At 38.2% G+C, this 25,542-nt stretch overlaps 6 protein-coding genes and 1 pseudogene across 11 annotated transcripts; 5 read left to right on the top strand and 2 right to left on the bottom strand.

Moving 5' to 3' along the window:
- The first annotated feature begins 248 nt into the window (after nucleotides 1-248).
- LOC125210284 (uncharacterized) lies at nucleotides 249-857 on the top strand. Its single transcript, XM_048109840.1, has one exon. The coding sequence runs from the start codon at nucleotides 249-251 to the stop codon at nucleotides 855-857; it is 609 nt and encodes a 202-aa protein (XP_047965797.1).
- Nucleotides 858-2,781: 1,924 nt separating this feature from the next.
- On the top strand, nucleotides 2,782-5,753 carry LOC125213347 (GDT1-like protein 3). 3 transcript variants are annotated; one of them, XM_048113842.2, is made up of 9 exons: nucleotides 2,782-3,136; nucleotides 3,201-3,252; nucleotides 3,333-3,461; nucleotides 3,735-3,833; nucleotides 3,942-4,014; nucleotides 4,258-4,343; nucleotides 4,825-4,908; nucleotides 5,051-5,110; nucleotides 5,402-5,753. In XM_048113842.2, exons 2-9 carry the CDS (start codon nucleotides 3,205-3,207, stop codon nucleotides 5,588-5,590), a joined length of 768 nt encoding a protein of 255 aa, XP_047969799.1. In that variant the 5' UTR covers nucleotides 2,782-3,136; nucleotides 3,201-3,204; the 3' UTR covers nucleotides 5,591-5,753. The 3 variants fall into 3 exon arrangements, with proteins under 3 accessions (XP_047969799.1, XP_047969798.1, XP_047969800.1); XM_048113841.2 differs by having other exon boundaries at nucleotides 3,003-3,136; nucleotides 3,201-3,257; XM_048113843.2 differs by lacking the exon at nucleotides 3,333-3,461 and having other exon boundaries at nucleotides 3,003-3,136; nucleotides 3,201-3,257.
- On the bottom strand, nucleotides 5,212-9,372 carry LOC125213348 (putative gamma-glutamylcyclotransferase At3g02910 pseudogene; annotated as a pseudogene). Of its 3 annotated transcripts, XR_007174898.2 has the most exons (4): nucleotides 8,683-9,367; nucleotides 8,369-8,567; nucleotides 7,843-7,983; nucleotides 5,212-6,325 (listed from the first exon to the last, which is right to left on the bottom strand). The product of XR_007174898.2 is annotated as a putative gamma-glutamylcyclotransferase At3g02910 pseudogene, transcript variant X2 (transcript). The 3 variants fall into 3 exon arrangements; XR_016136827.1 differs by lacking the exons at nucleotides 5,212-6,325; nucleotides 7,843-7,983 and having other exon boundaries at nucleotides 8,189-8,567; nucleotides 8,652-9,372; XR_016136826.1 differs by lacking the exons at nucleotides 5,212-6,325; nucleotides 7,843-7,983 and having other exon boundaries at nucleotides 8,189-8,567.
- On the top strand, nucleotides 6,321-8,130 carry LOC125213349 (CRIB domain-containing protein RIC4-like). Its single transcript, XM_048113846.2, has 3 exons — nucleotides 6,321-7,216; nucleotides 7,315-7,446; nucleotides 7,795-8,130. The coding sequence occupies exons 1-3, from the start codon at nucleotides 7,111-7,113 to the stop codon at nucleotides 8,052-8,054; spliced, it is 498 nt and encodes a 165-aa protein (XP_047969803.1). The 5' UTR covers nucleotides 6,321-7,110; the 3' UTR covers nucleotides 8,055-8,130.
- Nucleotides 9,373-17,436: 8,064 nt separating the features above from the next.
- LOC148931021 (uncharacterized) lies at nucleotides 17,437-17,910 on the top strand. The gene has a single exon (XM_089066685.1). The coding sequence runs from the start codon at nucleotides 17,437-17,439 to the stop codon at nucleotides 17,908-17,910; it is 474 nt and encodes a 157-aa protein (XP_088922811.1).
- Nucleotides 17,911-20,912: 3,002 nt separating this feature from the next.
- LOC125213640 (protein METHYLENE BLUE SENSITIVITY 1-like) lies at nucleotides 20,913-21,510 on the top strand. Its single transcript, XM_048114292.2, has one exon. It carries the CDS (start codon nucleotides 20,984-20,986, stop codon nucleotides 21,299-21,301), a length of 318 nt encoding a protein of 105 aa, XP_047970249.1. The 5' UTR covers nucleotides 20,913-20,983; the 3' UTR covers nucleotides 21,302-21,510.
- A 1,697-nt stretch (nucleotides 21,511-23,207) lies between these two features.
- LOC125213639 (Putative adipose-regulatory protein (Seipin)) lies at nucleotides 23,208-24,339 on the bottom strand. The gene has a single exon (XM_089068875.1). It carries the CDS (start codon nucleotides 24,308-24,310, stop codon nucleotides 23,303-23,305), a length of 1,008 nt encoding a protein of 335 aa, XP_088925001.1. The 5' UTR covers nucleotides 24,311-24,339; the 3' UTR covers nucleotides 23,208-23,302.
- Nucleotides 24,340-25,542: the final 1,203 nt, after the last annotated feature.

The raw sequence follows: 25,542 nt of genomic DNA, 5'->3' as shown, positions 1-25,542 counted from the left end.
TATGGGTGAGACGACTAGCCTAGAGGTTTTGAGGCAGTTTTATAGGGGCATCAAGGCCATATTCGGTCCAGAGTGTCTACGAAAGCCAACCGCCAACGACTGCCAGATACTGCTAGATATGCATGGGAGGGTGCACGGTTTTCCCGGGATGATGGGCAACATCGATTGCATGCATTGGGAGTGGGGAACTGTCTAGTGGCTTGGAAAGGGAAGGGTTCACTACTGGATTAAAAAACAAACACCCCTCGATGATCCTGGAAGCCGTTGCTGACTACCGGTTGCGGATCTGGCATGCGTATTTTGATCTCTCAGGGTCGAACAACGATATCAATATTTTGCAATCGTCGCATCTCATCAATGACGAGTGCCAGGATGATGGTCCGGAGGTAAGATTCGTGGCCAACGACATGCAGTACAATAGGGCCTACTATTTGGCAGATGTGATATATCGCCGTTGGCCCGTATTTGTCGAGACAATCCGGCATTCGGTTGGTCCAAAGAAATCCTATTTCGCGCAACGTCAAAAGGGTGCTCGGAATGATGTTGAGCGAGCTTTTGGTGTGCTCCAAGTGCGATGGGGCATTATACGGTGCTCGACACGAGTTTGGCACAAAAACGATGTCGCCGATAACATGTATGCATGTATCATATTGCATAACATGATGATAGATGATGAAGGATCAGCTGCAGAGAGCTGGGCATCGGACGGTGGTGCTAGGTCAAGTCACGGTGTTGCCATCGCGCCCCTGCAGATGGGTGTACCATGTAGCTATGAATACTTGCTCCAACGGTTCACCGATATGAGCAGGGAAATAGGACATATCCAATTCCATGCCGATTTGGTTGAAGAGATCTGAGCACGTAGGGGAGCGGGCACATTGTGATATGCGCGACGGTGTTGTTTGTGTGATGTCGATAATTTCGTTGTATAATTTTCCCCTTTTTATAATACAACGAAGATTTGGTTTTATTTTTTTAATTAATTATGTGTTTTTTCTAATTATTTTAGTCCGATAATTTTTATTCTAATTCAATTAAAATATATTGACAATTGATAAAATAATGTGATTTGTGGCTGTGACGTGACCACTATTGGGTTGAACAAGTTTTTGTGGTTGTGGAAGAATTTTTATGGTTGTGTCACTTTATTGTGGACACTCTAAGAAGATCCACAATAAGGCGAAATAACCAATAGTTTAGCACTAGGACTAACCACAAACACCTCCTGCCACATCACTAGGACTAATCATAGTCTGCCACATCATCAGGACTAACCACAACACAATAATAGTCTAGCACTAAGACTAGCCGACCATCTAGCCAATAAAATAAATTCACAAATACGAAATTAAAAAATCGACACGAATACGGACGGAGAAAGTGCAATAATAATTTCATTAAATAAAAAAATATTAACATAGTACAATTAAAAAAAATAACGATTCAAACAAATTACATTATAGATATCAACAGGGACGGATCTATATGGCTTTCACAAGGGGCAAATGTTCCACCTATAAAAAATTCATGTATGTTACTTTTAATAGTTAATTTTAATTTTTTTTAAATATCCTTATTTTTTCCCTTTCTTAATGTGTTAAAATATCTTTATGTATATTTTTTCCCCACCCATGTAGAATTCCTGGCTGTGCAACATGCACTCCTCCGCGCGCATAACTCTTCAATTATATCTTGCTGGGATCGAATATGGGCTTCTTATTGTTGAAGATCGGCAAATGGTTGGACCCCTTTCGGCGTCCCCCCGAGGTATCCCCAGTCGTACATTGGCGGTGGCCACACCGTGGCTTGGACCAACAGCATCTTCATTGGACCAATCAGTCAGTTCAGGACCTTCATTTTTGACGATCATGGTGTGCATGATAATACATGCGTACATGACATCAGCAATGCAGTCGTCATACCACAAACGTGTTGGACCATTCACCGCCGCCCATCGAAACTGGAGCACGCCAAATGCCCGCTCAACATCCCATCCGCCAAATAGTAGCTCATATCGTGCTGGTTTCCGTTGGCGACGAAACTGATGGCCGGACCAACGCCCATGCACTGCTCGTTGAAAATGGGCGACGATTGGAGGACGTTGACGTCGTTGTTCGACCCGGCTATCCCAAAATATGCAGGCCAAATCCATAGCCGGTAGTCAGGTACGGCTTCGAGGAACATCGTGGGATTCTTGCATTTGAAGCCGGTTCTGTACATCCCTTTCTAGGCGGTGAGGCAGTTCTTCCACTCCCAATGCATACATTATATGCTGCACAACATTCCGGGAAAATCGTGCACCCTTCCGTGCATATCCATCAGACCTTCGCAGTCTTCGGGGGTAGGCTTATAAGAAACCTATACCCGATTATGTGAATGGTGCCTCGACAGAAATGTTGCAACTCTTCGTTAATTCGCCGTGAGTCGTTAGCATCCCTACCGGTAGCAATTTTTATCTACAGATCAAATGAGAAATGAAGAGAGAAGGAAGAGAAACTCGTTAACACAAGTGGTGCAAATGAAATGAAGTGCAACGAGACGTATATATAGAGTTTTAAAAAAATTGAAAAAATGCATCAGCCGATCGCGTCACTACAATAGCGGACAAGCGATCGACTAACGAATCCCACCGACGCCTGACCGCTCGTCCGTCCCATTTGTCCGTCACTCGTTAGCTGATTCCAATAGTGGACGTCCCCACGTCCTAACCGCTAGTCCACACTATTCTAAGTGTTACTCCAGTTTAGTAGTGTTGCGGAGGAGTGGAATGAATTCAACGCCTGGTTTTTGGTGGGGAATGGTGCAGGTCAAACCCATGTAAAATTTCGAAATCCAGAATATAAAAACCCCATAAATTTAGACTCACTCTAGTGATTTGGATTTTCGGAGAGACTTCAAAATCAAAATATCTCTCTCTCTATCGCTAATGCCGGCGTAGATCTCAATCTGCAATTTCCCATTTCCGGTCGAGATTCCCCTAATTGAGCTGCGAACACCGAAACTGGTTTCACTCGCTCACCAGATCGAATCCAAAAACATGGGGAATTCGTCGCCATCGTATAAATTTCGAGGGACATCATTCCTCGTCGCATTTCTCCTATTCATATCCCTCTCCGTTCCTCTAATTTCCGCTCAGGTACGTGTTTTTGTTATGATTTCATGTGTGCATAATTTGATTATGATGCTTCGGATTGATTTAGGAGAATGGAAGTGACGAGTCGAGTACTTCAATTAAGGATCTGGGCCGGCGTGGTAAAGTGAGTTCTATTTGTTCCAAGTGCTTGTATTCTATGAATGGAGTTTGACACGCATTTATTGAACTCATTGGACAGATAATTGACAGAATAAAGACCGGTATCAACGAAAAAAATGATCTTGATTCTTATGGTGTGGATGTGGACTCTGGTCTTGGAATTTTTGATGCTTTCTTTGCTAGTTTATCAATGATACTTGTCAGTGAGGTTAGTGGACTCGGTTTCACAGAATCGGCTTTGCTAGATTTTTCTTAACTAGCACTGTTGAATTTCTCTTATGCGTGGATTGTGATTGGTATTTTCTACCTGTTTTATCATCTTTGATGTTGAATATCTGATTGTAACTGTGAATGAAGCGCTTGTTATTTTTGAATTAAACCTTCATCCTGGATATAACTGTCCCTTTTTGTGATCACTTGGTCTTATATTGTTATACTTCATTCTTCTGATCTTTTCTTGGGATGATGGTTTTAATGCTAGATTGGAGATGAAACATTCATCATTGCAGCTCTCATGGCTATGCGGCACCCAAAGTCAATTGTTCTATCAGGTGCACTCAGTGCCTTGTTTGTGATGACGGTAAGCCTGTATTCCTTCTATGCTTTGTTACAGGGATTGAATGTTATGGGTTCATAAAGGTGCTTTTGATGGATGGCACTAATTATGTTGATAACATACTTCTACCAGATACTTTCAACTGGTCTTGGTAGAATTGTTCCTAATCTGATATCAAGGAAGCATACCAATAGTGCAGCTACAGGTTTGTTTCTGCTTATCTCCATACATGTGACTTAAAGGTTTGTTTTATTTGTCTTTGGAGGGGAGTAAATACAAAAATGCTCAAATGTGTCAAAAGACTCTGAAAGTGAAACTCATTACAGGATCTAGCTGAAAGGAATGTTTTTTAGTAGCTAGCATCCTATATAGGAACAGCATGCTCATTTGTGAGTGGTTTTCTTATGTGCAGGTCGTTTATAAATCTGACATGAAACCCTTATTGCAGTTCTTTATACCTTTTTTGGTCTCCGACTACTTTACATTGCGTGGAAATCTGACCCGAAAGGTTCCCAGAAGAAAGAAATTGAGGAAGTATGTTGAGTTTTTCAATTTTGATCTATTATTCCTTTTATTTCTGCTTTCCTGTCTCATTTCTTTACTGTCTTCAAGATTTAGAACTTTATAGTATTTTTTATATATGGTCTCCTCATGTACCTATTATCCTTTTGTGTAAAACTAAACTACTCCATTAGCTTGATTTTATTGTATTTATGCTAGTGGTAAGTGTTTAACTGTTTATTTCTTTCTTTTTTTTCTCTTGAAATGTGGAATAAGGTGGTTGAGTCAATTTACTCTTATATGTGTCATAGCATGATTCACTTGCTGTTTTGTTAATCTTTTTTACTTCTAGTATCTGCACTGCACTTCTTTTGTTTCTTTACTGAAATTCTCCCCAAAACTCCTGGTTGCATAAATTTCTTATGTATGGATCAACTTGCTGGAGCTTTTTGTTTGCATCTCAACTCTGTTTGTATGATAAACTATGGGCTGGTTCTAAGACTAATTGCTCCAGGTAGAGGAGAAACTTGAAGCTGGACAGGGGAAGACAACTTGGCGACGTTTCTTTTCTAGATTTTGTACACCAATCTATCTAGAGGTATAGGTTAATATTCTGTTCTAGTTTTACATTATACTATTGCCACCTTGAACTGTTCTAATCTAGTTTCACATTAAACTATCAGGAAATTCAAGTCTAGACACTAATGTTTTTTTTCCTCTCTCCTGTGATTTCCTTGCAGTCATTTATATTGACATTCTTGGCAGAGTGGGGCGATCGCAGCCAGATAGCAACAATCGCTGTAAGTTTCGCTACCTTTTTTGTAATTTACTTCCAATGTCAGACTAGCTGGCTCCCAAAGTGGCTATGATAATCTTTTGAAATATGTTGGTACATGATCTATTCAAGGGCCAACGTTGTCCATTTTTGTAAGTCAACAGATATGCTACCAGTCTTTTCCAATATTTATATGTTGGTATCTGGAGCTGAGACGTTTACAATTCAGTCTTTGTGAACATGAGCACGTTTGCATAACAAAGTTTAGTTACAGCTGTTTCTTAACTTGAAAAGTTATCTTCTTCCTGTGGTACAGCTAGCCACACATAAGAATGCTGTGGGAGTTGCTGCCGGAGCTACCATAGGGCACACCATCTGCACGTCTGTCGCAGTGATTGGTGGAAGTATGCTGGCATCTAAGATTTCACAGCGAACCGTTGCTACAGTTGGGGGATTGCTCTTCCTGGGCTTTTCGTTGTCCTCTTACTTCTACCCTCCTCTATAATGATCCCAGGTTTTGTAGAGTAACTTGATACCGCCTGCATAGTCATCATTATTCCACCAACTTTGTATGCCTTCTTTTTTTTGTATAGATTGGAATTATATGTTTCCAATCTTTGACACCAATTTCAAATTCATTATTAATACAATAGGTTACAAGTTGTCCATATGATTTGTTTCCTTCTCCAACTAATAAAAATTTCAAAACAAACGATTTGAATTTTGCACGATGTAAAACTCATCAATTGATCATAACTTGATTCGACACCAATTCTCAAATTCTTGCCACTCAAATATTGTTGAACACAATTAAGTAACTAAATTCCCTTGCTATTCTATGCCATGATATGCGATCCAAAGAAACAGCTCTAAAGTCTATGGCGCTATGCTGGTTTGGTAGACGACAGCTGCTGGTATCTTAAGATGATGACAGGGATGTATGGGGTCTGGCCTGGTATCGAACCTTTTACTTGTACGATAGATCTCGTAGGCAATACCTAAAGGAGATGAAGAATTTTGTTAACGAGAACATATCAATCTTTTCAAAGAGGTTTGGTTGGAAAGCATATCTATCTTGTTGCTTGCTTCACAAGGATGTTGAGACGGCGAATTGGGTATCCAACAAACTGCTTGAACTAGATCCTCACCAACACGAGCCTTATCTTCTCGTCTCTAATACTATCTCAGCTAACGAAGCCTGGAGGAAGTGAGGAAACTTCCTGCCCAATCTTGGATCTGGCTGGTGCATGCAGAATATCATGTGCCAATTGCAGCATAAATGAGTAAAAGGGAAGAAATTTCCACTTTGGATTTGTAGACTTTAATATCCAACTTCAGAGCTAACCAATATAATATCCATAGTGTTATTAAAATAAAAACCAATTTTTTCATGTAGCTTAGATCAACTTTCTATTAGCAGTTATCAGTTATGTATATATAAAGAAGCTTCAACCTCGTGAGCCTTGATTTTGATTTTATATAGCTATGGACTAATGTGTGTACAAAGTTTTAAGGAATGAATTCTGCTTTTCAACTAATCAAGAATCTAGAGGAGAATTTTAGAAGTTTGCTTGTTTATCACTTCTTTCTGGTGGAATTTAAAGGCTACGTATCCATTTAGACAGAAAGGAGAACAAAAAGGAAAGAGACACATATTCCTGAAGAAAATCTCACCACTCACTTTCTACAATCCAATCTCTTACTTAGTATATAGCACACAAAATAAAGGTGACAGAACACAACACATATGTTAGCTTCGCCTTTACGAGTGTAGGAGTAAAAGCAGGAGCCCACCATTTGGGAACTAACAGAGAGAGAAAATATAGTATGTGTAAATTGAAAATCTAGCAATCACCAGTGAGCATATTATTACTCAAATCACCTTTCGTACTTGGTGTCATAAAACTTGAGTAGATATTGACTCCCATTCCTCAGTATAATTATAACTTAAAATTAAAGCCAATATGCAGCATATATATTCCAACAATATGTGTCCATCATTCAGAACTCATAACTTGTTTCAGCATGAAGGATCGATTGGAGAGATTTGTACTCCTTCCCTTTGCTGCCGGTTGCATCTCGGAATCCAGCATTCCAGTAGTGATGCACCATTCTAAAAGATCAAAGCATGGTACCTATTAAGCTCTCTCTCCTTCCATACAACATCGGCTTTTTATGTGATCCTGTTTTTACCATGTCTGAAGCTAACTTTTTGCTATGTCTATGAAGAAAAAGTCGAAGAGGAAAAGAAAGACGAGGAGGAGGGATGTTTGGACAATGAGAAAAGTCTATCGGGTCAAAACTGGAAGACCACCCTCCCAAAATTCCAGAAGGCATTCAAGAACTTGTCTCAGTTATTTGGTAAGCTACGTGACTAGTACTCTCATATAATCTATAAACAGCATAACTACTGAATTCACATTGTCCCTCGATACCTAGACTAATGTGACTAGTACTCTCATATAATCTATAAACAGCATAACTACTGAATTCACATTGTCCCTCGATACCTTGACTAAAGAGGTTTCTTGGATATATAATCAACTTATTATGAGGATTTTAGATGAGGCAAGTATTGACTAGAGTGTCAAATTATAAATTACCAAACCAGATGTAGAATAATTTCTAAATCCTCTCTAGCTCTGGAGCCTTTTTCATGCACATATACACATCTCCATCATAATATATATACTATGTATCTGTTTTCAGTGTATAAAGATGAGCAGGAAGCAGAGACGGGGATGGAAATTGGATTACCGACAGATGTGAAGCATGTGAGTCACATAGGCCTTGATGGCTGCACGAGTTCAATCTTTTCAATGGGCTGGGCTGAACAGGAGTTGATCGATCTCCATTCTTTCCCTCTGTCAGAGCTGGAATTTGCCATCAAAGCGCAAGCTGAAACACCCAAGATAACGAGTTTGCTAGAAACCAAATGTCATTCTAATAATAACTCCATTGCCCAATGAGAGTGTTACATTGATACACTGAAATCCAAATGTATGCACCAGCAAAACAGCATCTTAGTTTCTACCATTTTTTTTACTTGTTGGCTGTAGTTATGATTTGTTGAGTGAAGCTATTCAATAGATACATAGGAGGGTTATACAGAAAAAAATTTAAAACAACTACTGATGTTTGATTTTAATACAAAAGCATATAGAGAGATAAACATTGAATTTGCATGGGACTTTTTCGTACGTCGCAATGAAACTCACGGCTACAGTCTCTCACTACTTGAGGTGAACACAATTCAGGAAACTAAACAAAAGCCAACAGATACCTATTCAATAATTGCAAGCACATGGACTGCAAGGAGCAAAACATGAGCTAGACTTCTCAGCCAATGAAAGAAATGGGTTGTTTTTCTGTACCAACACTTGATCAAGCCAATTTTTCCCCAAGCAGGAGCAAAATGCCATAAAACAGAGGACAATTTGTACCAGAAGAATACAAATTTACCTCAAAGCACAAACCAACAACTGCAAAGAGGCACAAACAACAAGAAATCAACAATTTCAGCCATATATATATTCACAGGAAGTCACAGCAGCTAATTAACCTACTGTGGAATAAGTTGTTGAGTTGCTAATTAACCTAATTCATGAAGAAGGAGATGAAGTGCCCTCCAAAATGAATTTGTGAATATCATCAAGGAAGGACTGATGATTTGGCCGATCCTCCCTCCTCACATACTTTTCCCCCAAATCCACACCATACTCACTCAATCCAACCTCTCCACACCTCTTCCACAGCTTTTCCCCAAATTCCCTATGCGCAAAATATGCCTCCGCATCCTTCAATTCTTCTCCTTCAGCAGCAGCTACAGCCACCGGCAGTCTCTCGTAATGGCCCCGCTCCACGCCCTCAAGCTCATCCAGGCGGGCTAGCCCATGGACGGAAGACACGGAGTAGAGCTCGCCCCGGACCCGGAGACCCGACCCGGGCAGATTGACTAAATAGGGGATGCCGTGGGGCCCGCAGACCAGTGGAAAAGCTTCGACGGTGGTGCAGGAGCCGATGTAGGCGGCGGCGCCCGTTCGGATAAGGTCTTCGAGCAGCGAGTGGTTGTAGAAGCCCCGCTTGAGAGTGCCATAGACGAAGATCAGCTCATCTCCTCCACCCGCCATTGCTCAATTTTGATCAAATGAAAATAATAGTAACTGCTAATATAACCAACTTATTCACGTGAACTTAATAAATACTCACTTTAAAAACTAAATTTTGTCAATTTAATCTTACTGAAACTAACTGGAAAAGGGAATTTCACCACATATCTCTTCCCTCTCAAATGATAAGGGCTTCCACGATGGGACGGGCTAAGTCCCGCTCTATGCACCATCATATCATCATTTTATTTTCCGTCTCTTCCACTTGCAATGGGACGAACTATAGCCCGCCATAAGTCCCACCCTAAGCATTTTACTTCTATTTTATACTTATATAATACTCCCTCTGTCCCATTAGAAATGCAACGTTTTCTTTTTTGGGTTGTCCCACTAAAAATGAAACGTTTCCTAAAATGGAAATATCACTCTCTCTACTTTCCTCTCTCTCTTACTTTACTCTCTCTTCATTAACTCACAAAACAACACTTGCATAAAATCCTGTGCCGGAAACCAAATGTTTCATATTTATTGGGACGGAGGGAGTATATGTTTGCAAATGTATCAAGCAAAATAAATAAATAAAAACAACACAATTGAGGCAAATCCTACGTTTAATTAATTCAAAAAAAAAGTTACTCCACAAAATTAGAAATTTTAAAAAAAGTGCACTACATATAAAAAAAAGAGGGTAGTCTAAAGTAGGCTTAACTTGCGGCTGAGGCCATCGATCATCCGCTGGAGGGACTCGATTTGAGCCGAGTTGGTCGCCTGCATGAGGGCGTTGTGCGTGAAATTAAGATCATACTGGGTGTTGGTGTGTCAAAGGTCCGGTATTCATCGGGTTCTATACTCGGCCACCGTGCACCACCACCGAACATCGGACTATTCGGACTTGGGTAATCTATGGGATTCATTTTGTTTGAAATGTGGAAAATGGATTGTGAAATGGAGAGTGAAAGGAGTGAAAAATGAGGTGAAAAGTGAGAGGTATATATAGGTTTTGAAAATTGAATAAAATTAAAAAAATAACCGAAAATGCGTCGCATCGTCCGCGATGTCACAGTGACGGACGATGCGACGGACGAAGGCTCGTCCGCCCCATTGTGAATGGCCTAAAGCTCTATATTGATGGTTTTAGATGGGTTAAGATTAACAATTACAGCTCTATTAACATCACTCAATTAGCTTGCAATATTCTCCCTCCGATGCGTCGGGTGATGCATAGGGCGCCTATTGCAGGGGCGTGCCCCGAGCCCGATCTCGACGCTTTTTCAATTTTAATATATATATTTTTTTATTCTTTAAAACATTATAAATACTTCATCCTCATTATCTTTTTCACACACTTTCACACAATACTCCCTACTCTACTCTCTTTCTCTTCTCTTTTCTCACTTTCACACTTCCAAGTATGGATCTGAGTCAATTCCAAAACCCGCATAGTGTCGACGACGATATGCCGATGTTTGACGGCGGGGGTGGGGGCAGCGCCCGTTGGCCCGACCTCGAAGACTATCGGGTTGAGACTGCTAGATCTTTGCGGTCCACTTTCGTTTCTGACTCTAAGTTCGATCCGTTCTTCAACACCGACGCCTACCAGGTTGAGGACATGGAGCCGAGTTGTGGACAACCTCCTGCTCCTGAGTCGCCGAGGAGGAAGAAGAAGATGGCGCAGAAAGAAAAGGCGCCAGTCGTCCCAGTCCCACTACCATCCAACGATCCCAACAACGAGTACGCCGTGAGGCGTACTGACTACACCATGGAGGAATACATGAAGGTGACTCAGTGTTGGGTTGATATATCAGAGGATTCAATAAACTCAACAACCAGAGATATATACGAGAGAATAGAGATAGAGTACATATGCTCGTATGAATTAGTTCATTGTAGTTGGTTTTATCGTTGTACTCCCTCCGTCCCCGATTAATTGTCTACTTTGGTTCCGACACGGAATTTAATAAATATAAAAGAAAGTGGGTTGAAAAAGTTAGTAGAATATGAGTCACACTTTGTATATTAGTTTTATAATAAAATGTGAGTGGAATGTGAGACCTACTAATCATTTGGTAAAAACTGAAAGTGGAACTAATGAGGGATGGACAAAAATGGCAAAAGTGGACAATTAATAGGGGACGGAGGGAGTAGTAGTTTTTGCAATTGCTGTAAAATTGAGTTTTCTATTCAAATTTGGCAACTCATACCATGCATGTCAAACTTGTACCCAATCAGTCTTGACGTGTTGGTTACAGCTAGGGTAAACACATGGGTTTGTGATGAGGTTCGTTTCACGCATGTGTTCTATCATAAAATTGCATCAAATTCTGTAAACTAACATCCAATTTTGAGCCAGATGTGTGTGAAAATTCGCCATATTCAGTAAATGAACAAATCAGTTGGGCGGATGAACGGATCAAGGAATGAAGCCAAAAACTGCAGCGCTGAGTTGATCAAGTCAGAATTAAATTGAGCGAACAAGAATTTCCGCATGGAAGATAGAGCTAAAAGACCACACCACAAAGTGAAGGGTAGGAATGACATTTCGGAGAGGATGGTACCCAAGGGATCAGAGCCCAACACGAGGAAAGGGGGGTCTCACGGTCGTTAGAGAGACATCTTTAGGGATTCAGCTCTCTTCTAGGGCTGAAATCGGAGCTCATTTTACTTCATCTTCCAGAATCCCGTAGATTACACACTTGGTTCTTGTTTTAGTTTAGTCATAGTTTGGTGTTGGTTTTATCAATTAAATCACTTTGATTCTGTAATACCGCTTCCAGAAAGAGCGATGAAATAATTTCTGCTTTCATTTGTTTGTTTTTAGTTTACATTTTGATGTTATCGACTTTTGATGTTTTTGATTTAGTAAATTTAGAGTTATGGTTTCGCTTCTAGTTGATATGTTCTGTTTTCATGCATGGTATTTCAGATCTGCTTTCGGTTTCTAATTTATGATGCATATCTTAGCTCAAGTGTTTGGATGTGGTTTGATCTGAGTTTTTAATTTATGTTTCTATCTAGTTGTAAAGGAAATCATGAGTAAGTTGTTTAGGATGTTTAGATCTAGTAGCTAATGTCTTATTTCTGCATGATAATGGTTTAGTTTCTTGTTTACGTAGTCTTAATTTAGATATTAGGAGTAGATTTAAGTTTGTAAATCGTTATGATGTTTCGTTTTTTAGCAACTGTTCCGATCTGCTTTACTCTGTTGTTCATGTTGATTCTGTGAAGAAGATGAAGTTGTTAGAAAAGTTTTACTTTACAGTACTTTTTGCAGGAGACTGGTAGTCGTCCACTTTATGCTGTTTGCCCATTTCGGGAAAGTTTTAGTTGAGTTGAGCAAGTAGATTTAGTTAAGTCGTAGCAAGTCAATCAGTTTAGTTAGTTCAGTCTCTCAAGTCAAGTAGTTTAACTTAACCCACTTTCGTATCCAACAACAAATGTAAAACACATCATCTTTGTGGGATTGATCCTTACTTCCCAATAATAGTTAATAATATTGTGGGTTAAGGTTTTGAAAACACTATTGAGTTCCTCCATTCATTTCACTCAAGTCGGACTAAGTCAAGTTGATCAGCCTGAGTTTCCACTGGACCCACTTACCGGCACTTGCAGGTAGAAAGTGCATAATTGGCCATCCGGATCAGTTTGACAATCCCACTTGAGCAAGCCACAACGATAAACAAAAATATGGAGAGAATGAAGGAGAACATGCAGAAGCTAACCTTGTTTTCTATTTGCAGGCTTAATGGGACTACATTTTTCATCAGGTTAGATATTTTCAACATAATCTTCTAAATTTAGCGAATGATTCAAGTCAGTATTTTAGATTGTATTGGCATCCCTTGGAAAGCATATTTCTCTTATCTCTCTATCACCATTATCGTGCTAGTGCAACGTCAGAGTCGCCACTGAAGTTCTACTCTCGTCTCCTTATTTTATTCTTCACTTTGGGAATGAGATTTTGGATCATCTTCACAATATATTATTTCAGTATTGTATTTTTCAGATATCGAATGTGTTTATTATGTATGGTATAAATTCAAACTATGCATGTCAAAGTAGTGTGTATGGTGATGAGGCGGAATTCATGTAGGTTTGGCATGTGTGGTATGAACTGGTTGAATACATGTAGTGTTGATGATGGTCGCAATTATATTTGACATGCATGGTGTGAATTGTATAGAGAACTAATTTTCTTTCCCAAGAACGAAGGATAAGACTTTGCGGAATTGAATTTGACATCTGGAAAAAGGTAGAACAAAGATGAAGTGGTGAGGAGTTGATTATTGAGAGGAAAAATACAAAGTAGACAATATATATCGCTCAAAATAAACGCTCGATCAATTCTCCACTATATAGAGAATTAATTTTCTTTCTCTTTCTATCACACCATTATATACCTGAAAATAAGGACTCCGCCAATGTGGGAATTATATCATTAATTTTATTTCTTCTCTTTTATAGGAGTATAAGTTTTTATAAGCAGTCTCTCTCGTCTATTTTCATATTCACATTGTTACGATTTTCTCTCCTTCAAAATCAGTTGGTCATCTTCCCTCTTTGGGCTCTTATTGAAAACAACTTCTCATTCATATTATTGATGTGAAAATATATCTGAAAAAATTATTTTTGATTTTCAAAAAATTAGTAGAAACTCATTTGACAAGAAAATTAATTGCATAAATCCATTGATGTGTCACATGAATTGAGTGAATAATTTGGCATTCATTAACTTTTGGGAAGCATTGATAAAAAACACTGAGAATGAAGAATTGTGTCGAGAAAGAAGTAAATTGGATGAGAGTGATAAAATAAAGTCCCCACCACAATAAGAACATGAGAATTAAAGAAAAATAAAATGATAGATAAAAGAACAGGAATTGAAGTTATAAAGTTGTCGGTCGTAGGATGAAACAAGTTAAATACACGAATAGAGCGAAAATAAACAGAAATTAACTTAAAATATATAAAAACAAATAGCCAATTATTTTAGTACTTAGAATGATGCTACACACCAAGTGTTCGATTAAAGTCTTAATTAGTTGTTGGGGTTAACTCAACGTCCACCAAGTTTTTAAACTTTTATCTTTGATTTATTGGAGTTGAGGAATGATATTTCCATCAATTTTAGCTCAAAATTATTGTGCAAACAAATGGAGACTTTCACATTGCAAAAAATACATAATGAAGATCACCAATTACATTAAATAAGACAAATACTAAGAATATGATATTGAAATCATAATGCAGAAAACAAAATAAGTCCAAAGAAGAAAATAAACTACTTAGAACATTGTAAAACATACTGCATTAGAAGGAAATAAATTCGACAGAAAACAAAATAAACGAAATGCTTAGAACATACTAGTAGTATACCTAATTAAACATCCTTTGAGCTATCTTGGGTTAACAGCACAGGGAATAGGCTGGAAGTTCCTTCTTGATCCTTTTGTGAGTATCCCACTTCATCTCCATAAATATATCATACAACTTCAACAAAGGGGGGTTGTCCAATAGCAAGCCACCAATTGGTTGGTCGTTACCAACCGATGACAGCCGGCGGAACAACTTGTTCACTTCTTTCTTCAAGTTTGTGTAGGCTTCTTTGAGGCTCCTACACATGGCTTCCAAATTTTTGGAGAGAGATGGTTCATAAAGGCTCAACTTTTTCTTCTTTATTCGTGTATCGTACTCCCTCTGTCCCATAAAGATTGTCTCATTTTTCCATTTCCGTCCGTCCCACAAAGTTTGTCCCATTTCACTTTTACCATTTTTGGTAGTGGACCCCATATTCCACCAAATCATTCCTACTCACATTTTATTATAAAACTAACTTTAAAAGTATGAGCCACATCCCACTAACTTTTTCAACTCACTTTTCATTACATTTCTTAAAACCCGTGCATGGTCAAAGTGGGACTATCTTTGTGGGACGGAGGGAGTACATTTGTAGCATACTCCCTTTTGGGAGTTAGGTTCCTAATTGGGGTATTGGGTTTGAGACTTTTTGTGGGAGTATTTTTCTTGAATGTGGTATGTTTGGAGCTTTTATGATCAACCATTGTTCACAATGAAGAATGAGTTGAATGTAGAGAATAGGACTCACTATTGAAATATGGACGTTTGGATATCCAAAATTAGTTGTGTTTGGTTAAGAAATTACAATGAAGAATGAGTGGAGTTTGAGAATATGACTCACTGAGTAGTAAAATATGGAGTGGATACCTAAAATTACTTGAGTTTGTTCTGGAATGTAAAATGAAGAATAAGTGGAGTGTGAGAATAGGACTCACTATTTTATAGTGAAATATGGACGTTTGGATACCCAAATTTGGAATGTTCAATAAATTAATATTGCTTGGAGTGGAAAAAAAGTTGGATATTTCTCTACCAACAACACAACTTTTAATGCTTCAATCACCACTTTAACTAAATTGAAAAAATGTGCGTGTGTTATTTTACATGACAATAGTATGTTACTCACATTATAAAATTTTAGCGATATATAACTTATATTTATAATTTTATGATGTGATGTTATCGAGAGTTTGTTCGATGTCATACCAATAAACATACTCCTATAATGTTAATATATTATTTACTTGTCATTTAGCTAGTTTTGTTATTTTTATAAAAAAATGATACTTCCTTTGTTTATGAATGGGATAACTTTTATACTCCCTCCGTCCCACATTAGGAGTCCCGGTTGAGTTCGGCACGAGTTTTAAAAAATATAAAGGAAAGTTGGTGAAAAAAGATAGTGGAATGTGGGTCCTACTTTTATATATTAGTTTTATAATAAAATGTGAGTGGAAAAAGGTGAGTGGAATGTGAGGCCTATTACCAATTATGGAATATTCCAACCGGGCCTCCTAAAGTGGGACATCCAAAAGTAGTAAACCGGGACTCCTAAAATGAGACGGAGGGAGTATCATTTTTTGTCCGTTCACGAATAAGAGTCTCGGTTCACTTATATTATAAATGATATATAGGTCACACATATCACTAACTCATTCTATTCACATTTCATTTAAATGAACAAGATGATAAATTTTTTTATATATATATTTTGGTTTCTTTGTTTGTTTCTTGTGATTTTGTCATTAAATCTATCTTGTTTGTAATATTAGATCATAAGTATATTCAAAAAATTATTTAATCAAATGCTAACATCATTAAAGGGGTTGGATGAGAATAAATTTATTTGCAATGTCAAATAACAAGCACATTCAAAATACCATTTAACCAAAGATTATTGTTATTAAGATTTTTCTAATAAATGAAGTCTAAAGTCATTAGTATTTTTATTTTTATTAAATCACTAATTGATCCATCTATTTTGCAACAATCAAGACTAATGTCATTAATATTTTCGTTACAAATAAAATAGTTACTAGATGGCAATAATTCACTAATTGTTCTATTTACGTTGCGACATTAAATTTCAATGGCAAGGTTTGATCTATCTATTTTGTAACATTGGATCTTAATCAAGACTAATGTCGTTAGCATTTCTCTTACGAACCAAATAAAACAATTAGGTTACTTACCCTTTAACAAAAAAGGTTGGATGAGAATGTCAAAAGATGGAACCAAACGGCTAATACCAAGTACTGACAGAGTGATGGAGGTATTTCCTAGAGTAGTAATATCCCTATAAAAGGGAGTATCTGTAACCCCTTCAAATACAACACAATAATACAATCTTCTCTCTTCTCTACAAAGCTTAAGCCACCATGAATTATCTTTTACACAATGCCTCTCTCGATTACCATCTTTAAGATGGTATCAGAGCAGGAGGTTGTGAGGGTGAGGGACTCATAAAAAACTCATCAATGTCCCTAGAATACCTTCCCCGACCTTTTTTTTACCAGCAAAAATAAAAAATAGCCATGTCAGAATCTGACTCGGAAACTACAAACACAAACCAACCGATAATGAATTTCCCAGGGGAGTTTGCTGCCTAGCTTGCCGAGTTCCTCAGGCAAATCAATACACCACCCAAGAATCAGGAACAACCACCACCTCCTCCCTCAAACCAACCAGAATCATTGGGAGAGGTGCATGTCCAAAGTAAACTCAATGGGGATAACTATCCCATGTGGAAAACGCTAATGGAACGAGCCATAGGAAGGAAGGGTCTATTATCTCACATAAATGGAGTTATAGACCCTCCTCCAACCACTGACTCCAATTATCCAAAATGGCAACTGGATTATCAACAACATCGAAGCTAGTCTCATAAATGAAGTATCACAATACGCGACGGCCCGAGACCTATGGATGGTCTGGCCATCATGTAGAGAAACGGAGCCGATCCATTCCAAGTCTCAGATCTACACAAACAGGCCTACAACATGAAGTAGAGGAATATGAAATCAATTGTCCTGCTCGTTTGAATGCGATAAAATGGGACAACGACAATTGGAAGATTTCAACATTTTGCTATGAGCATAACCACCATCTAGATCCACAACTTTCTGAATTTATGTCGAAACATAGGCACCTATCAACTAATTTGAAGGTCCTTTTAGAGGCATATGACCGTGCAAGATCAAGGTTGTGTAAGCGTGTAAGAACGTTGGAAGTTCATGCCGGCATACCATCTAATTTAGGAGCTTCGGCGAGAGATTGCAGAAATCATGTTGACAAGATGCGGAGGTTAAGACTAGGAAATGGAGATGCTAATGCCATTCAACAGATGTTTAAGAGGCTGTAGCAAAATGATAGAGACTTCTTTTATCTGATCGAAATTGGCAATGACTCTAGACTTCGCCATGCCATGTGGATTCATCCGCGGAGTCGGGCTGCATACCAATATTTCCATGACGTCGTGAGCTTTGATATGACTTATCTCGTCAATCAACACAATATGCCTTTTGGAACTGTAGTGGGGGTTAATCATTCAAATGGTTTTTTACGAATCGGTTGGATGCAGTGGGAGGTGTCCAACCGACGGCAATTTTGAGTGATCAAGATGAAAGCATTACGATTGCATTGAGAGAAGTATTGCCTAACAATATCCACCGCTTTTGTTTGTGGCATATTGTTTCGAAGAGCTCCAAGAAATTCAAAGGTATCGCTAATTTTGAAATGGCTTGTTTGGATTTCAATCAAGTGATACATGGCAGCTTTAGTGTTCCGAAATTTGAAAAGAATTGGCTCCATTTTCAAGTTAAGTATAACTTGAAAAAAACAATTGGATCAAAAACTTGTATGAAATAAGGCAAAGTTGGGTGCCAATATACTCAAAGCATATCTTTTGGGTTGGCATGATGTCGACTCAAAGAAGTGAGTCAATGCATGCATTCTTCGATAATTACTTCAATTCGAGGAGTACTTTGAAAATCTTTGTTGAGCAATATGGGATTTGTATCATCGATAAAATTCGGAAAGAGCTTCAAGCAGAATATTCAACGAAGTCAAGCCTATCACTTGTGTGTCGAAGTTTAAGTGGGAATCACAATTTGCTAAGGTGTACACTAATAATATTATGGAGCTACTTCAGAAACAAGTGAAGAAGATTTGGAATTGCAATATCATTTTGTTGGAGTCTGATAGTAGTGCTATGGATAGATATGATATTACTGAGACACGTACATCGAGCAAGTATCCATCTCCCAACGAGCTACATTTCATTGTTGAGCATCGGCCTGATGGGGGCTATTTTGAGTGCAATTGCAAGAGAATCGAGAGCAAAGGTAATTTGCGTTGTCATATATTGAAGGTATTGGTATTCAAAAAAAAGATCATGTCAGCAAAAGATATATTTTGTGGCGATGGCGGAAGGATGTATACATGCCACATATTAGCATTTATTTTCCAAGTGCATATCCACACATGTCCAAGGAGTGTAAACAATTTCAAGAGATGGAACAAGAGTTTATAAAATGCAGCAATTTGATAATTGATTCGAGGGAGAAAATCAGTTTTCTCAAAGATAATTTGATAAACAATTTTTTGTCTTGGAGATCCGCTTTTGAAACATTGTTTTTTCATATGTTATTGATATCACAATTTAATAAAGTAATTTGGTCTTGATATCTTTGGAAGAGCGTATCGAAAGTTTTATTCTATTCCTTTGAAGTGCTTGATGTTCTATTGAATATTAGTTTACTGATTTTGTATTTTACAAGAAAAAACTAAGAATGAATTCATTTTTTCAAACAAGTATTGTGTATAAATAAAATATACTCACTCCCTCCCGCGATAGGAGTCTTATTTGGTTATAGCACGAGTTTTTAAGTAATGTAAAGGAAAATGAATTGAATAAGTTAGTAGAATATGAGTCTCACTTATATACATTAGTTTTATAATAAAATGTAAGTAGAATAAGTTGGTGGAAGTGGGTGGGGCCTACTTACCATCTACGGTAAATATGAAAGAGGATTCTTATTGGGGGACAGATCGAAATTAGCAAAACATGACTTTTATTATAGGAAGAATGGATTATGTCATCTTCTTATCTTACCATGAATCTATCCAAAACAGACAATCAAAAATAAATTTGTTGAATCATGTAGCAAAGAAAGCACAAATAACATAAGATAGCATATGAATATCAAATATCAAATCCAAAGAATAAAAAGACATAAAAGCAAAACATTTGAGATTTCATTCATAGATCAATATATAAGAATAATACTAGAGTACCTTTTTTTTAATGTCTTCAGTTTTATTACTATAAATTTAACATTAGTTAGGTTGCTTTGAATAAAGTAAATCCTAGAGTATAGGAATAAATATAAATTGTTGTCATTTTATGAGAGATAAGAAATGAGAGAGAGGGAATAAGAGAAAATAAATTATAGGAGCAGGGTGGACACAGAAAATTTTGGTTGTAAGGATTTCATTATAGTATTTTAAAAATGGAAACAATTTCTAGTTCGACACTTAAAATTAGAAAGTTTCTATCTTAAGATTTTTTTTTCTCTCTAATGAGGTGGAACACATTCTTCAGAAATAATACTTCAATCACTTTTTTATACTCCCTCCGTCCAACAATAGGAGTCTCATTTCTTATCGGTGCGGGTTTTAAGAAATGTTAAGAAAAGTGAGTGGAAGAAAGTTAGTGGAATAGGGGTCCCACTTGTATATATTAGTTTTAAATGATATGTGAGTGGAATGGGTTGGTGGAATGTGGGGCCTCTTTACCATTTATGGTAATTATGAACCGGGACTCCTATTCGTGGACGGACCAAAATAGAAAAACGGGACTCCTATTCGCGGACGGAGGGAGTATATTTTTCACTTTACTAACTTTATTAAAATACGTGTCGTTTCAAAAGTTTCAATATTTTTTAAAATGAAGGCAGTATGTATACATACACAAATATATGAAATACCAAACATAATAAATATTGAAAAATACATTAATATTTTATGTATAAAACTAGTTCAATACATAAATCAAAATGTTACCACACGTAGCTATAAGTAGGTAAAATTAATTCTATAGAATAAATCACAATATCCTAGATAAATTTAATTACAATTTTAATGCATAATTTTTTCATATTTTCATTCTTAATTTCACATAATAATGTAAAAAGTATACATGAAGAATTATGTAAACTAAACAAAATTTTCCATAATTCAATCGGTACTCATTAACTAAGTAGTAATCAATTTAAATTGGGTAGTGATAAATGACATGCATTATCAAACTTTATTAAACATAAATGGTTGTAAAATGAATTATAAATAGGACATGAGAGTATATACAGTAGGTAGGGCTAAGTTCCTTTGAATTGTTGAATTCCGTTTCGCCCCCAAATCAAAATCTGCTCGCCATGACCGGAAAAGCCAAGCCCAAGAAGCACACCGCCAAGGAACTTGCCGCCAAACTCGACGCCGCCACCACCAACCGCGGCGGCGGCAAGGCCGGCCTCGCCGATCGCACCGGCAAAGAGAAAGGCGGCCACGCCAAGCTCGAGTGCCCCCTCTGCAAGGTCACTGCCCCCGACATCAAGTCTATGCAGATCCACCACGATGCTCGCCATCCCAAGATCCCCTTCGACGATTCCAAGCTCAATAATCTCCACTCCACCGTCGTTGCCGAGACCTCCTCCAAGCCTAAGCCTGGCGTCCGCGGCAGCTTGAAGAAGTGAACTTTTCTATTTCCCTTTCCCCCTGATTCTACTCTCTTTTTGCAATCCAACAGGAGAGCGAGAGAGAGAAAGGAGAAGGAGCTGCTGCAGCTGCCTATTGTCCGTGGTTATCCAATAATTGTCTATTGCTCTATTATCATGCTTGTTTCTGACTTGTGTATTCATACTTGCAGCTGCCTTAGCTGGATTTATAAATCCATCCTTCTTCTTGTGTGTTTTTTCTGCTAATCGATATTACTCTTAATTTGCCTCTGATTATGCCAATATTTATCGATGCAACGAAGTTTTACCTAATGTAGAGCGCAGCGGTTATGTTGCACTGAAGTTAAACAATGGCTTTTTAGAATTTGAGTTTCATTTATGAAGATAGATAAGAATGAGATAATTCTACCAAAATTTTACTCCAATGGTAGGTTGCTTATATCAATATTTGTGGTTGCATGATGTATTGACTACTAATTAGATATTGATCTTTATTATTGGCAAATTCCATTTGAAGAGTGTGCCGCCTGTTCATGTGAGTAGTGTATTGTTGAAACATATCATAATGTCTCACTAAGAGTGGTGGTTGGAGTTCCTTAGATGTTAATGTTGAATCAGTTGAGTCGGATTATTATCTTGGAGCATTTAATTTGGTGTGATTATTGGCTGTCACTTTCCATATTAGTGCTTTTGTGGTATTGCTAAACTACATCCGGTGATAACTTTCATAAAAAATCTTGCATGAGTTCAGTCCCTCCTCAGTCCATGGCTGGTCAGTTTCCTAGATTCTTTAGTGTTATTTGCTATCAGCTGTTTAATTTACATGTAATAGTTTGTTTAGTTGTCTCTTATGCATCTACAAAGTACAAACACATACGAGATACCTCAAGGAGAATTGGTTCCTTTGTTTACATCCTCCATTTAGCATCCTGTAGCTCAGCCCTGCTAAGCTCTGTAGAGTGTAGATCTTACATAATACTCCTAGATAGTAATTTATGTGGTAATAGCTGAGTGCAACTAATGTTACCAGGAATATCTTGTAATCGTCATCAGCTAGTTATTCAGTGTCAAGTAATTATAGTTTCAGGGGTGATGCAGGAGCAGGACTTCCCTCTCCTGCCTGCCTAAAGGAAATAGGGCTTCTTGGGTGTTGAATTCTCTGGATGTGTTGTAACAAAATATAGAAGACAGTGATCGGGTTCCAAATATAGGGATGATTGAGAGCTCCAACAGTAGCATGTTTCAGTTTAATGCAGAGTTGTGTGTTGATAATTGCTATGCTGTGAAGTTTCTTGATTTCCATTTGAACTGCACATATCAGTTCTTGAAAGATTGTCCACATGGGACCTGTGCTTCATTTTTGTACCTAATATGAATCTTTGCTTGTGGGCGCAGTTAAGGGTGGTATGTATACTGTGGGGTGGTTGTATGAATTTGGTACTACTATTTAGTTCTAGTTTGTATAGGAAAAGGTGGAGAATTATGGAGCCTCGAGGCCTAGTTGTGTGCTTGAAGGGGAATGTGTATGTTGGTGAAGAATGAAGGTCTGGAGATGATTATTGAAGATGGGTTTGAAGCAATAGAAAAAAGACCATGGTAATCCGCTTTTCATTTGATTGTAAGATGGCACTTGTTATAACCTCCACCTACATTTCTAAGAGAATTAGAAAAATTGTTGTTGCCTTTCTTATCCTAATTGCTTGTATAGTAAAATTGTCTCTTTGATTTGGATGGGGACCTAGACTACCTATTCGATTGAGTCATATTTTGTGTTGCTCATGTTTATCTTATTTTACATCTATCTCCATAAATTTGTATTGAGACAAAGAGGAAAATTTTCTAAGATGGAGGCTTTCTGTATCTTTTCCATTTTTGGAAGTTTGTACAGATTAGGAATTTGTGATGCAGAGATTTAATTTGGTCATTTGAAAAAGAAAGCAGAAAATTTGTTACACAGTAAATCAAAGACTAACCATTCATTCTATAACACTAGTATGTGAGTGTGGTGTGAAGTAAAAATTAGGAGCAAACAGATTCAGAATCACCAGAGCCTTCTTGGAGGCTGCAGGTGATGCTAGATGCTTGAAGAAGGGCAGCCTTCCTTTTACTTCTCCTCGTCTGCCATCTCTCTAGAGACTCAGACACTACTTGCCTCTCCTCCACCGCCGCCGCCTCTCGAGGCTCCACCTCTTCGTAACGCTTCCCCCCACTGCGAGTGGCCGGGAAAATCAAAGGTTTCAAAAACAAGACGAGGAACATGACGAGCATCACAAAAACGTACAAGCTCATCCAAACCGACAAGGTCAGCCTCCAGCGATACACGACCTCCTTGAGCCAAGGAGGCCGCGACCGCACCACGACCTCCGCGTCATAGAACTGCGGGAGGGCCGTAGTCCCCGCCCTCGGGAACAAGGTGAGGCGGATGTCCTCTGTCCGAGGATACGCCGCCTCCTTGTGCCTCAGGGCCGGGAAGGTCACCCTCTGCGTCTCGCTCGTCACCCCGAACACCAGCGGGACGCCCATCAGAAACGTGCGGGCGTACCTGATCGGCCAGCTCCAGAAACGGAGCATGCTCGGATGGCTCGACCTCGCGATCACGCCTCCTTGCGCCGAGATCAGCTCGGCGCTCAGCTGAAATATGCCGACGTCTCGGTTGTAATCGGAGTCGGGCATCAGGAGGGACAAGGTGACGAAGACGGTGTGGCCGGGCGGCACGGCTGGGCCGTTGGTGAAGGTCAAGAGGGCGGTGGGATGAGCGTCGCTGTAATCAAACTGCACGCTCTCCTTAACGTAAACCGGCTGCTCCGCCCACGAATTGACCAGCCCGAAGCCTATGACCGCGGCCGCAACCATGGCCGCGATCAGCACCATCAAAACGTAGGCGGCCGCGGCCACGCCCATGGCAACCCTCCCTAGGAGGGGTGTACCACCGCCGCCGCCGCCCATACGCCGGAAGAAGGGCGGGGTGCAGTAGGAGAGGAGCTTAGTGCAAAAAAGGAAGGGGGTGGGAAGCTTGTAGGTGTCCATGAATGCAGAGTTGCAGTGAGCAAGACAAGAACAGGTGTAATGAAGGGGAAGGGTGAGACCAACTCAACACCATGCACATTACTGATCCGACACCTGTACTCAACCGACTCTTCGCCTCTTTAACTAATCTTTATCTTTTCATATTAATCATCTCACCTCCATTCAACATAAACAAATCATATCTTAACCCATATTTAATTTTCAATAGAGAAAATTAAAGTCTAGTTTTTTGAGAGGATCTTTGGGGCGAATTTTCAATAGAGACAATAATGGGAGTTTGTTGCTAATTGATTAAATACGATATGCTAGAGCTCTGGTGATTAATTATTTATTGTTCTTGTTTAATGAGATTTGACGAAAGTGTATTGCCTGAATATTTAATGTTTTGCAATAATTTAATAAGTTTTTATTAATACTTTGATTAGATCAAATAATTATTTTATAATGTATTTATCTAACGGGTTAATCAATTAGTTAAAATTGATTCATAATGTTTAAAATAAATAAAGTTAAACTACTTACTTATCTTGTTAATAATTTTATTAACCAAATCCCTTATAAAAATTATTTTGGATTTTGGCAATTAAAAAACAACATAAAATCTAATACTCCCTCCGTCCCAGAGAAGTTGGCATACTTTGAAAATGGCACGGGATTTTAGGAGGTTTTGTTTTGTGTGTTAAATGGAGAGAGAAAATATAATTTTTATATTCATGTGAGAGAGAACTTTTTCCAAAAAGGGAAATGTGACATCTTTTGTGGGACAAACTAAAAAGGAAAGTGTGTCATCTTTTGTGGGACGGAGGGAATATTAATTTAGTTATAAAATCTATATGAAGTTGATCATATATAGTATTTCACTATTAATATGTTAAATCGAATACGGCCTAATGTACTGAATTGTTGGAGTTATACTCAAATTATCAAAATGAGAAGTATGTAAATTTTATTATAAATATATTACTCAAAATATAATTATATCTAAAAGAGAATATGAACCAATAATATTTATTGGAAATGTTATTCTAATGATAGCATGTCATATGGAAACACTTTGGCCATGTTTGGTTGACGGGAAAGTAAAGTTGGCAAGGAAAATGATTCCTGGGAAAATGAATCCCGGGAATATGATTCCTAGTAACTTTACTTTCCTGTGTTTGGATAATGTCAAGATTTTAAATTTATATTTAATTTAAACATCAAACTAAAAATATACTTATTAATTTTTTATT

This window comes from Salvia hispanica, chromosome 3, assembly GCF_029641045.1.
Source record: "Salvia hispanica isolate PSC_SH4W2 chromosome 3, Shi_PSC_v1, whole genome shotgun sequence".
Lineage (NCBI taxonomy): Eukaryota > Viridiplantae > Streptophyta > Magnoliopsida > Lamiales > Lamiaceae > Salvia > Salvia hispanica.
Note: the sequence above shows the minus strand (reverse complement) of the source record. Positions and strands in the feature narration are given on the sequence as shown.